The sequence below is a fragment of the Hipposideros armiger genome, unplaced genomic scaffold, assembly GCF_001890085.2.
Source record: "Hipposideros armiger isolate ML-2016 unplaced genomic scaffold, ASM189008v1 scaffold_371, whole genome shotgun sequence".
Taxonomy (NCBI): Eukaryota; Metazoa; Chordata; class Mammalia; order Chiroptera; family Hipposideridae; genus Hipposideros; species Hipposideros armiger.
The window spans coordinates 1477149-1489080 of NW_017731721.1; the positions used below are offsets into that span (position 1 = coordinate 1477149).

General features: G+C 43.0%; 1 protein-coding gene across 1 annotated transcript in view; it reads right to left on the reverse strand.

Moving 5' to 3' along the window:
- FAM186A (family with sequence similarity 186 member A) overlaps positions 1-11932 on the reverse strand; it is a gene marked incomplete at its 5' end in the record, with an annotated part of 59568 nt that overhangs the window by 13851 nt on the left and 33785 nt on the right. The window contains 4 exons of the mRNA XM_019662225.1: positions 3880-4881; positions 4990-5346; positions 5530-5739; positions 6313-10699. Of these exons, the coding sequence (XP_019517770.1) occupies positions 3880-4881; positions 4990-5346; positions 5530-5739; positions 6313-10699 (5956 nt within the window). The remainder of the gene's footprint in view (positions 1-3879; positions 4882-4989; positions 5347-5529; positions 5740-6312; positions 10700-11932) is intronic.

Consider the following 11932-nt stretch of genomic DNA (forward strand, 5'->3'; position numbering starts at 1 on the left):
GGCAGCGTCACTGGCCCTCATATGTGGGATCCGAACCGGGGCCCTCTGGCATCCCAAGCGAGTTCTTAACCATCTCGCCACTCGGCCGGCCCATAACCATCTTTATTACATGCATTTTTAATCATTTCTCTACATGCATTACAAAATGCCTATTACATCCATTCCCATAAATAACACTGTTCTCAATGAAGCAAATGGATAGCATTCTTATAATCATCTTTTATACTATTCAAAAATAGTTAATATTATTATACTTCATATTTTCTCTCCCATGTAATGTTAGAATCTTCTTGACTTAGCCATCTTTGTTATGGAATCTTTAATCTATCAATATTTTATTTTTTGTTATACCTGTTAGTGATTTGATTATTATAACATTAACTATGAAAGAAGTGCTTTCTGACAAAAATGAATTGCTCCTTGATGGGATTAAATTATAATTGTATAAGTTAAATATTGTTACAAAATGTTGATCTATATATTTCAATTTTTAAATGATTTTACAGGTCAGATCATGTCACTTAGGTCTTCAAAATCTTCAATAAATCTAAACAAACTAATTGCCATAAAAAATTTAGGAAGTTGTCGAAGAACTCTCCCCCAAAAGTACCAAGCCTATATAATATCATAGGTGAAATCCGTCAAACCTTAAATGAACAGCTAATTTACTATTAAACTGTTTCTGAGCATAGAAAAAGATAAGCTTCCACATTTTTAAATAATATAAGCTTAAAATTATACCAAAACTTGACAAAGATAGCACCAAAAGAAGTAAATCACCAAACTTACTAATTAATATCAATACAAAAAAATCCTAAATAAAATATTAGCAACCAAATTCCATTACACATTTAAAGAAAGATAAACCAATTTATATCAGACAATTTCCTAAATATTTGAATAGGTCCCCCAAGTCAATTTTAAAAAGCAACTTGACAACCCAATTGAAAAATGGGCAAAGTATTTTAATAGAGTCTTCACAGAAAATGAAATACAGATGGCTCTTAAGTCTATGAAAAGATGCTTAACCTCACCCATAGTAAAAATAATGATAATTAAAACAGTGAAATGCCATGTTTCATCTACTATATTGGCTGGTAATAGTTCATGTTAGTTTTGATATAGGGAAATACTCTTTTATAAAACACTGATTAATATGTAAATTGTTATAATCTCTTTGGAAAATAATTTGACAAAAATATGTCACAATTACAAAATACCCTTTGATCCAGAAATTCTACTTCTAGGAATATATTGTACATACATATATGAGGTCTGACAATTAAGTTCACAAACTTGTTGCAATGATGTTGCTAACCTTTTTTGATATCAGAGAGATTATTCCTTATGAATTTGTACCAACTGGACAAACAGTTAACCAAGTGTACTATTTGGAAGTGCAGAAAAGGCTGCGTGAAAAAATTAGACAACCTGAACTTTTCAACAATTCATGGCTCTTGCATCATGACAATGCACCAGCTCAAACAGTGCTATCATTGAGGGAGTTTTTAGCCAGTAAGCAAATAACTATATTGGAACACCGTCCCTACTCACCTGATCTGGCTCCCAATGACTTGTTTCTTTACCTGAAGATAAAGTAAATATTGAAGACATTTTGATGACATTCAGGACATCAAGGGTAATATGACGACAGCTCTGATAGCCATTCCAGAAAAAGAGTTCCAAAATTGCTTTGAAGGGTGGATTTGGCGCTGGCATTAGTGCATAGCTTCCCAAGGGGAGTACTTCGAAGGTGACTGTAGTGATATTCAACAATGAGGTATGTAGCACCTCTTCTAGGATGAGTTCTCGAATTTAATTGTCCGACCTCATATGCATTTGTATATACAAGATTGTTCACAGAAGTATACTTTTATAATGCAAAATATTTAAAACAACATAAATATCCATCAGAGGTTAAGTAAATTCTGGTAAATCCAGACTTGGAATACTATAGAGCTATAAAATGAATGAATAGGCTCTTTATATACTAATGCCCAAGTTATCTAATACCTAATATCTAAGTTATGAAAAAAATCAAACATTTTAATTTTAAAATATGTAAAAAAGGGGTTTAAAGAGCATGTGTACTTTTCTACATATGCAGAGAATTTTTCTGGATGGACGTACATTAGTAGCCTTGAGGACAGGGCCTAATGGCCAGGGGTAGGACTATTAGGGAGACTCTTCACTCTACCATTTGTACTTTTTAAATATCATGCCAGGTGAATATACTACTTTTTTTTTAAAATTTAAGTATTAACAAAGGAAAAAGACATAAAGGAACTGGAGAATGACCAAGAACATGTTATTTAAGATTCTCAAGTGGATAAAAGTATTAAACTGTAAAAACATTTAAAAGATTAGGAATACTCAGTCCGGAAAGAGAAAAGTAAAGACAGGTATAGAGTAAAACATTTTCTAACAAATCTCAGATTACTTAAGATTTGAAATTAAAAGTTCTGATTATATCTTGATAAGTCTTTCTTTTGCACCTTGTTTTTCCAGTCCTTAGTTTTCAAATAAATTCAGTCTTCAAAAATGTAAATTTCAGGGCCAGCCGAGTGGTGCATTAAGGTTAATAGCTGGCTTGGGATGTCAGCTCTGTGCAGGAGGGCCCCGGTTCAGATCCCACATGAAGGCCAGTGACGTTGCGCCCTTTACAGCTAAGATGGTGAACAACAGCTCAACCTGGAGCTGGACTGTCATGAGTCGCCGACAACGGCGTAGGCTGCAGCCCCTGCTGCAGTGGGCTGCCATAAGCTACCGTGTGTGGCCAGCAGCCAGTGTGAGTGGCCAGCAGCTGGTGTGAGCTGCCAAGAGCCGCTGTGAGCGGCCGTCCAGTGGCCGGCGACTGATGTGCCTCACCCAGGAAGAGTGCAATGATGATACCAACATGGGCCAGTGAGGTGACGTCCTCCACAACTAGACTGAAGAACCAAAGAATAGCAACTTGTCTGCTCCTCTTCCCCGAGTCCCCAACACTATTCCTTTCTCCCAATTTCCCAATAAAATCTTAAAAAAAAAAAAGAGATGTAAATTTCATAAGAACAGGGTAGTTTGGTTTATTCATTGCTTTATCCCTAGCACTTAGAACAATGCTTGGCACATAGTAGGCATTCAGTAAATAACTGAACAAATAATGTAGTTGTACCTATAATTAATGATAACCTCTTCTATTACAGGTTTTAGTTTGGCTTCTTGTAGCTTAAGGTTTAAAAATTTCGTCAAAATAATAGGTTGGTAACCTCAAACACAAATGCTAAGGATAGCAGGCCAGTTGTCACTTTCCCTGACCTATTTCTTTTTCTCTTCTTTTTTGTTAACATATATTTTTTTAAACTAAATTTACTGGGGCAACAATGGTTAGTAAAATTACATAGATTTCAAGTATACAATTCTCCCTGACCTATTTCAGATATTTGCAGTTTTTAAAGTTCAGGACCAGGACCTGTTTCCTACAGGTCACTCCAGCAGCAAAGTTGCCATGGCAACACCTTGTGCATAACCTGCCATCTCCCATTTTAAGAATCATTGTATCTCCTGGTGAACCCATGATGTAAGAAATTCAGAATAACTGGAAGCATCTCTAAACTTTTGAAGTTGATGTTTTGGAGCTCAGCCATGATCCACAAAATTTATCTTAGAATCTTTGCTAGACATATAAATGGGTGACATGGGTCATGTTATATGACACTTCTTATTTCCTAAAGAATCTCCTTTTGTTGTCTTAACTAGCCTCCCATCCCACAGACCTTCCATAAGAGAACCTTTAGAACATCTGATCTGATAAATATGTATAGACTTATAGGGCAATGAGGCAAGATATGTGAAATCAGTACTAAATCAGAAATCTGGACATGTAATAGTGACATCTACCTTGCACGCTGGATCAGCCTATAGGCAATGTACTTGCGGAACAGGTATCCCAGCCGAAATGTGTCCGTATAAAGGGTCTCAATTATGAGATTCCTAGCTGTTGTCTGTAGTTCTGAAGGAAGTCCAGAAGTTTCTGTGGCCTGATGTAAGAGTATCAGGTTCTTCCTCTGAGCGCCCACATCAACAAAATACCTCTGCTCTTTGAGCTCTTGGGGAGAGGAAGGGGGTACCATCATCTTGGGTTTCTTGGTACCTGGAACTGAAGTCAGTATGCAGGGCTTGTTTATAGGGGGGAATCGGAATTTCTGGTCCCATTCAGAAGATGAGATCTGTGATGTTTTGGGTAGTGGAGTAGTAAGAGCAGGCAGCGATGTCATAGGCTTCATAAGAGTAGGAAGAGCCCCTTCATCAATGTAAGGGGTTTCTGATACTGGTGTCCTATCATTGGTGAGATAGGACTGAAATGTTCTAAATTGTTCCATGGCAAAAGGATCATTGAGTAACTGGGTTTCTTCAGAAGTGTCAGAGACCTCTGATATTTGGATCTTCTTAGTGGTAAAAGGGGCTTGAGGTACCTTGAAATTTGGAGCACTGGGATGGACCAATGTTGATTGAGATTTCAGAGAAGAAACAGTTGCCAGTCTTCTCTTAGAAACAGAAGAGGGCAAATCTTTCTGGGGCTGTCCAGGAGTTGAGGGGGCCCATAGTGTTGAGGGATGCCCAGGGGTGGGAGAGGTCTGTAGTGGGGAAGCTTGCCCGGGAAGAGTCCATGGTGTCAGACGCTGCCCAAGGGTAGAAGGGGTTTGTAGATAGGGAGATTGCTCACAGGTAGCAGGGGGCTGAAATGCCTGGGGCTGCTCAGAGGAGATTAAGGGTCCAGATTCCATGAGTTTCCCAGGGATGAAAGAGGTCCCAGGAGCCAAGGGCTTCCCAGGAAAGAGAGGATCCAAGAGAGTGGGGATCTGTGAGGTGGTGGGTGGGACTTCAGCTATAAGGGGCTGTCTGGGGGCAAGAGGGGCCTTCGATATCAGACAAGACTGGGGAGTCAGAGAGTCCCTAGACATGAGGAACTGCCTAGAGCTATGAAGGGAATCCAGTGCAAGGGGCTGCCCTGGAGTGGGAGGAGCCCCAGATATAGGAAGCTTCCCAGTCACGGTGGGTGGGACCTCTGGTGCTAGCAACTGCACAGAGGTGGATTGACTCTTAGAAACCAGGGTCTGTCTAGAGGAAGGAAAAGTCTGTGGTGCTGCGACCTTCCTAGGGTAAGGAGTCGTCTCCGTTCCTAGGGATTTCCTAGGGACAAAGAGGGCTTGGGTAACAGGAGACCTTGATATCTGCAAAGGAGTAGAAGAGACCTCAAACATTGAGGACTTCTCAGCAGTACAAACAGATGATGCCAGGGGTCGCCTAGTTCTTGATGTCATGGGTTGCCCAGAGGGAAGAGAAGCCTTTGATTCTTGAGGTGGTCTAATAGTGGAAGGAGCCAATATGAGGGACTGCTTAGGAATGTGAAGAGCCCTTGGTTTGATGCATTTATCGGTAATAGAAGAGGTCCTAACTTCCGGGGTATGTCCTGAAGAAGGATCAGCCCAGAGTTGTGAGGGCTGCTCATTAATGGGAAGAGCTCTTGATTTTAGGTCCTTCTTAAACATGTGAGTAATACCCACGGGCTGGGCCTGTCCTGGGGTAAAGGGGGCTCCCAAAGGTTGGACTTGGTCAGAGGTAATGGGAGGTCCTAAGGCATGCACTCTATCTGAGGTGAGAGGGGTCCCCAAAGCCTGGGTCTGTTCAGGAGTAAGTGTGACAGCTGACATCCAGGCATTTTGCGGGGCAATAGGGACTCCCAGTGCTTGGTTCTGTCTAAGAGTAAGAATGTTTGATACTTCTTGAGCTATTCCTGGAGTGATAGAGACCCCCAATTTCCAGGCCTGTTTTTCTGTGAGAGAGGTCTCTAATGCCTGAGCCTGTTCAAGGGTAAGAGGGACCCCTGATGCTTGTTCCTGCTCAGGGGTCAGGGTGATACCCACTGCTTGGGCTTGTTCATGGGTACATGTGATACCCAAAGTCCGCACTTTCTCAGGAGTAAGAGTCAACTCCAGTGCCTGTGCCTGTTCTGGGAGAAGGTCCTGCAATGCCTGGGTCTGCTGTGGTGTGATAATGACTCCCAATGCCTCATCCTGTCCTTGGCTGATAGGGACACCAGATTTCTGGGCTTGTTGAGTAGTTACAGGGATCTGCATTGCCCAGGTCTGTTCAGAAGTGACTGATGCCTTTAGCATCTGGTCCTGTTTAGGGGTAATAGGTCCTCTCAATGTCCAGTCTTGTTCAAGAGTGAGAGGAGACCTCAAAGCTTGGACTTGCTCATGTGTGAGTATGACTCCCAAACTCCGGGATTTTTCAGGAGTGAGAGTGACCACCAACGCCTTGAACTGCTCAGTGGTAAGAGTGATGCCCTGTGCCTGTAATTGCTGAGGGGTAAGAGTGATCCCCAGAGCCTGGGCCTGTTCAGGGGTGACAGTGATGCCTTGCGCCTGCGCTTGCTCAGGGGTGACAGTGACCCCAAGTGCCTGGGACTGCTCAGGAGTAACAGTGATCCCAAATGCTTGGGCCTGCTGAGGGGTCGCAGTGATCCCTAGCACCTGTGCCTGTTCAGGGGTAACTGTGACCCCAAATGCATGGGCCTGCTGAGGGGTGAGAATCATTGTCTGGGCCTTGGCCTGCTGAGGAGTGACAGTGAACCCTTGTGCCTGGGCCTGCTCAGGGGTGACAGAGACCCTAAGTGCCTGTGCCTGCTCAGGAATGACAGTGACCCCAAGTGCCTGGGCCTGCTCATGGGTGACCGTGATCCCAAATACCTGGGCCTGATGAGGGGTCACTGTGATCCCAAGTGCCTGTGCCTGCTCAGGGGTGACAGTGATTCCTTGTGACTGTGCCTGCTCAGGGGTGACAGTGATTCCTTGTGACTGTGCCTGCTCAGGGGTGACAGTGATTCCTTGTGACTGTGCCTGCTCAGGGGTGACTGTGATCCCTTGTGTTTGTGCCTGCTTAGGGGTGATCGTGATCCCCTGTGCCTGCTCATGGGTGATGGTGATCCCTTGTGCTTGCTTAGGGGTGAAAGTGATCCCCTGTGTCTTGGCCTGCTCAGGAGTGATGGTGACCCCTTGTGCCTGTGCCTGCTTAGGGGTGACGGTGATCCCTTGTCCCTGTGCCTGCTTAGGGGTGACGGTGATCCCTTGTCCCTGTTCCTGCTTAGGGGTGATGGTGATCCCTTGTGCCTGTGCCTGCTTAGGGGTGACAGTGATCCCCTGTGTCTTGGCCTGTTCAGGGGTGATGATGATCTCTTCTGCCTGTGCCTGCTTAGGGGTAACGGTGATCCCTTGTGCCTGTGCCTGCTTAGGGGTGACAGTAACCCCAAGTGCCTTGGCCGGCTGAGGGGTGACAGTGACCCCAAGTACCTGGGCCTGCTTAGGCGTGACAGTGATCCCTAGTGCTGTGGCCTGCTCATGGGTGACAGTGGTCCCCAGTGTCTGGGTCTCTTTAGGGGTGAGAGTGATCCCCTGGGCCAGGGCCTGCTGAGGGGTGAGAGTGATGCTCTGTGCCTGCGCCTGCTCACGGGTGACAATGACCCCAAGTGCCTGGGACTCCTCAGGGGTAAGAGTGACCCCTTGTGCCTTGGCCTGCTCAGGGGTGACAGTGATCCCAAGTGCCTGGGCCTGCTCAGGGGTAAGAGTGATCCCTTGTGCCTGGGCCTGCTGAGGGATGAAAGTGATGCCTAGTGCTTGGGCCTGCTCAGGGATGACATTCATCCCTTGTGCCTGGGCCTGCTTAGGGGTGACAGTGATCCCAAGAGCCTGGGCCTGCTCAGGGGTGACAATGATCCCAAATGCCTGGGCCTGCTGAGGGGTAAGAGTGATCCCTTGTGCCTGGGCCTGTTGAGGGATGAAAGTGATGCCCAGTGCCTGGACCTGCTCAGGGGTGAGAATGACCCCCTGGGCCTGGGCCTGCTTAGGGGTGACAGTGATCCCTTGTGTGTGGGCCTGCTCAGGGGTAAAAGTGATTCCCAGTGCCTGGGCCTGCTCGGGGGTGACAGTGATCCCAAGTGCTTGGGCCTGCTCAGGGGTGACAGTGATCTCTTGTGCCTGGGCCTGCTCAGGGGTGACAGTGATTCCCAGTGCCTGGGCCTCTTCATGAAAATCAGCAATGGACTTTGTAGGGGACTGTCCAGAAATAGGAAAGGGCCCAGGTGAGGAAGACTGTGTGAAGGTGGGAGAAGTGATTGGCATGGGGTGCTCTTCATCAGCAAGACTCTCTAATGTCTTAAGATCCCCATGGAAGTTTTGTGTTTTGTGTAGCTGGGATGCATCGTTCCATGTGTTCTTCCTGAGAGACAATGGCACTGAAATGAGGCCGAAAATCTCTTTTAGTTCTTCAGAGTTTTCCTTCTTAATCTTCATCTGATCCTTTCCTTTTTTCTGCCACTGCCTTTCATGGTCCTCTGCCTTTCTCCTCCGCTTCTGCTTTTCCTCCTCCTTCTCCCACCTGCTTTCCAGCTCCAGATGTTTCACTTCCTTCTGAACCTGTCCCATCTGCTGTCCCTTCTTTTCCAAGAGCACCCCTTGCTTTTTCACTGTTTGCTCCCATGCTTTCAGCTGCTGTTGCTTTTGCTTCTGCTGCTCTTCTTCCTCTTCTTCCATTTGCTTTTGCTTCTCATCTTGCTCACTGTGCTTTTCTATCCTATGTTTTTGCTGTTCCTCCCACATCTCTTCCTCCTGCCACTGATACTTCTGTTGCTTTTTCTTTCCTTCCTTCATCTGGAGCCATTCCTTTTCCTTCTTCAAATTCTTTTTTATCATCTTATAGCTCTTCTTCCAGAGATTCCTTTTTTTACCCAACTGGTCTTTAAGATTTATATCAAAAATTTTTTCTTGACCCTCTTGCAGATATTCCTCCCGTCTTTGTTTTTCCTTTTTCTCATGGTGTGTCTCTGCTATCGAGACTACTGAAGCATCTCTTTCACTTTCTATTTCAGTCAAGATCATTTGTATTAAATTGTGAACTATTGGGTCCATGCTCTCAGATGAGAGTAAAGTGCTAATTTTAGAATTTACATGAATTGGCTTCTGAATATGCAATCCTGGCATATATGAGAGTTTTTGTTTCATAGGTTCCTCTCCAACTTGTTCTGCATATTTTATATCTTTGTGTTTTCTCAAGATTTTTATCACAGTTTCAGCCACATTTTGGAAATATTCCTCCATTTTTGCCTTTATGATTTCTAATTTTTCTACTTCTGCTTTGTTAAGTAATAACTCCTTTTCTGGCACAGTCTTTTCATCCAAAGGCTTTTCTGTGTTATCAATTTTCTCTTTCAGGAAAGCTATTATTGCTTTCTGAAATTCTTCTAGGTTATTTTGTTCACCTTTTTCATCAGAACTTTCTAGACCCCTGGTAGATTCTGAAGTCTCTTCAGTTATCCCAGATTGTGATTTAACAAGTTCATGAGAATTGAACTTCTTGGTGATGATTGATGTATCCTTCTCTTCAGTTTCTTCTTCTTTGCTTGCAGTAGTTCCTGGAGAGATTTGATATTCCTTTCCTTTTGTTTTCACTTTCTCATCGAGATGATCACGTTGGATCAACCTGAATGGCTCTGTGGTGCCGATCGTCTCACTTTTGCTCTCTTTCTCTATTGACTCAGTGGTGGGCTCCTCTTTATTCTCTGAAGAAATTTGGCGTTTCCCAAGTAAATATTCAAGTTTGACCTTCCTGGCTTGTTCCCACATACTACTTGTTCCACTTTTGCCACCTTGGCTCTTTGTGTCAGTAGAAGGGAAATCAGCAGATACACGTTGATCTTTTGACTCAGTGGATGACTTTGATTTGGCTTCAGAAAAGGATTTTCTTTCTTTACTCTTCTTTTCCAGTGCTTGTAGCTCAAACTGGTAATCAGCTTTGGGCTCTGAGACTATCTGTTTACCTTTATCTCCACTCAGACTTGATACAGAAGTCTCCCACACATGTGGTCCTTTTGTACGCCTTCTTTTCTGTGATTGATACTGGTCAGTCCCATCTTTCTGATAGATGCCATCTTTCTTCAGTAATACCTTATCTTCAGTGATATCTTTAGAAGATGTTTTCTTTTTTTTCCCAGGTAAAGGGGATCGCTGTTCAATTAAATCTGGAGTCATTTCAACTTGGGCTGTATATGAAATAGCTGAGTCCCACTTGATCCCTGAGACTTTGGTCCCTTTTCTGGGGGTCTCATCTATAATATTTTCTAATTGTTTAGCCAAAATACTGTCCATAATGTCTTCTTTATCAGCTTTGCTAATGGCCATGGACGATTGTATAGAAAGCTCAGATAATATGTTCAAGGGTGATGTGGGTATCGCTGTAGATACTTTGGATCGAATAAGTTGCTCACATTTTTCTTCTGCATATTGAAGTTTCTGCTGAAGCATTACATTTTTTTCACTGAGATCTTGTATTATCTTCAGGGAGAGCTCTTTTTCTCTTTTATTGGTCTCATATATATACACATTGGCACTTTGGAAGTCAATAAGATTTACTTCATCCTTTAGTGCACTCAGTGCTTTAGAAAGGTTTACTATTGTTGATGATATATATTTAATAGCACTGTTTTCCAATTTATTGAACATTGCAGTATCTATGAGTTCCTGTAGCATACCTTGGATTTCTGAAACCTTTATATTTCTTGCAAATTCATCACTAATCATCTGATCTGGTCTTAAAGCATTGGCTGTTGCAGGTCGCTTTATAACTCTTTCTTTCCAAGATTTCCAAAGAATACCTCTAGATGCTAGAAGAAAAAAACATAAAACACAAAATAATGAGATTGCATATCTTCTTTTGTGTTGTGCTCTATGTTTAAGCCTAAAGAAGTTAGCTTAAATTAAGAGACAGCTGTGGGAAAAAGATTCCTCAGGAAACTTTGAATCTAAAATAAAAGAACAACTATTTTTTCACAATCACCTAGATCTTCTGCTTACAGAGTTTAGGAGAAGAGCTCAGCTGTGACCTCAACTTACCTTCTGTTACAAGTTTGGGATTAAACATGATGTAAGCCAAAACTTACCTTTGGCTTTGATTATGCTTGGTGCTTTTTATGTTATTTCTTGGGTTCCTATCTTTTTTTCTCCCTTGTCTGAGTCAAAGTTACCTTGGTTGTTTCAAAAGGGTTATACAAGAACAGACAAAAGTAAAATATTTGAAGTGATTTCCAGAATGGCTGAATGAGAAACTCAACCAATTTTCCCCCCTAAAAAAAGCAGTACTAAAACCAGACAAAACTGCCAAAACCAACCATTTTAGGACTTTGGAAAATGACCAAAGGCACACAACAAATTGAGAGGCATTTATCCAAAAAAATTACTGAACCTCAGTAACAACGGCGGAAGTGTGTGATATTTTAGCTTGGAACTGCTCCGATCTGCGGCTCCCCAGCTCCTTGGCCTGTTAGTTCTACCATACTGAGGCAGGATGTGAGGACTGACAGCTCTACTGCCTGAAGGGGTTGATTTCACATAGAGCAAAGCATGAAAAAATTCATGCCTAGGGGCATTGTTTAAAACAGTACTTTCTTAACCCATACACAGATCCATTAGCAAAGAATAGAAGCCTTACTGGATCAATCTGGATTAATTAATGACTGGCCAATCATTGACTTACCACTAAGATCTGCTGACCAAAAGATTACCCCTAGGAATTGAGGCTTAAAGATAAAAACAAAAAGAAAAACAAAACAAAAAAACCAACTGAGTAGAGATATCAGTGGCTGCATGCTGTGGGGGAGACAGACTTCATCAAATTTGTTCAGAAAAGTCACTAAAAATCAAACAAAAAAAAGCAATAAAAACAAACACTGGAGGTTGTAGGGAGAATCAGAATCCAGAGTTGCTACAATATATTATCTAAAATGTTCCATTTTCCAGCCAGCCAAGTGGCACATTGGTTAGGAGTTGGTTTGGAACGCCAGCTCTGAGCAGCAGGACCCTGGTTCGGATCCCACATGAGGGCCAGTAACGCTGTGCCC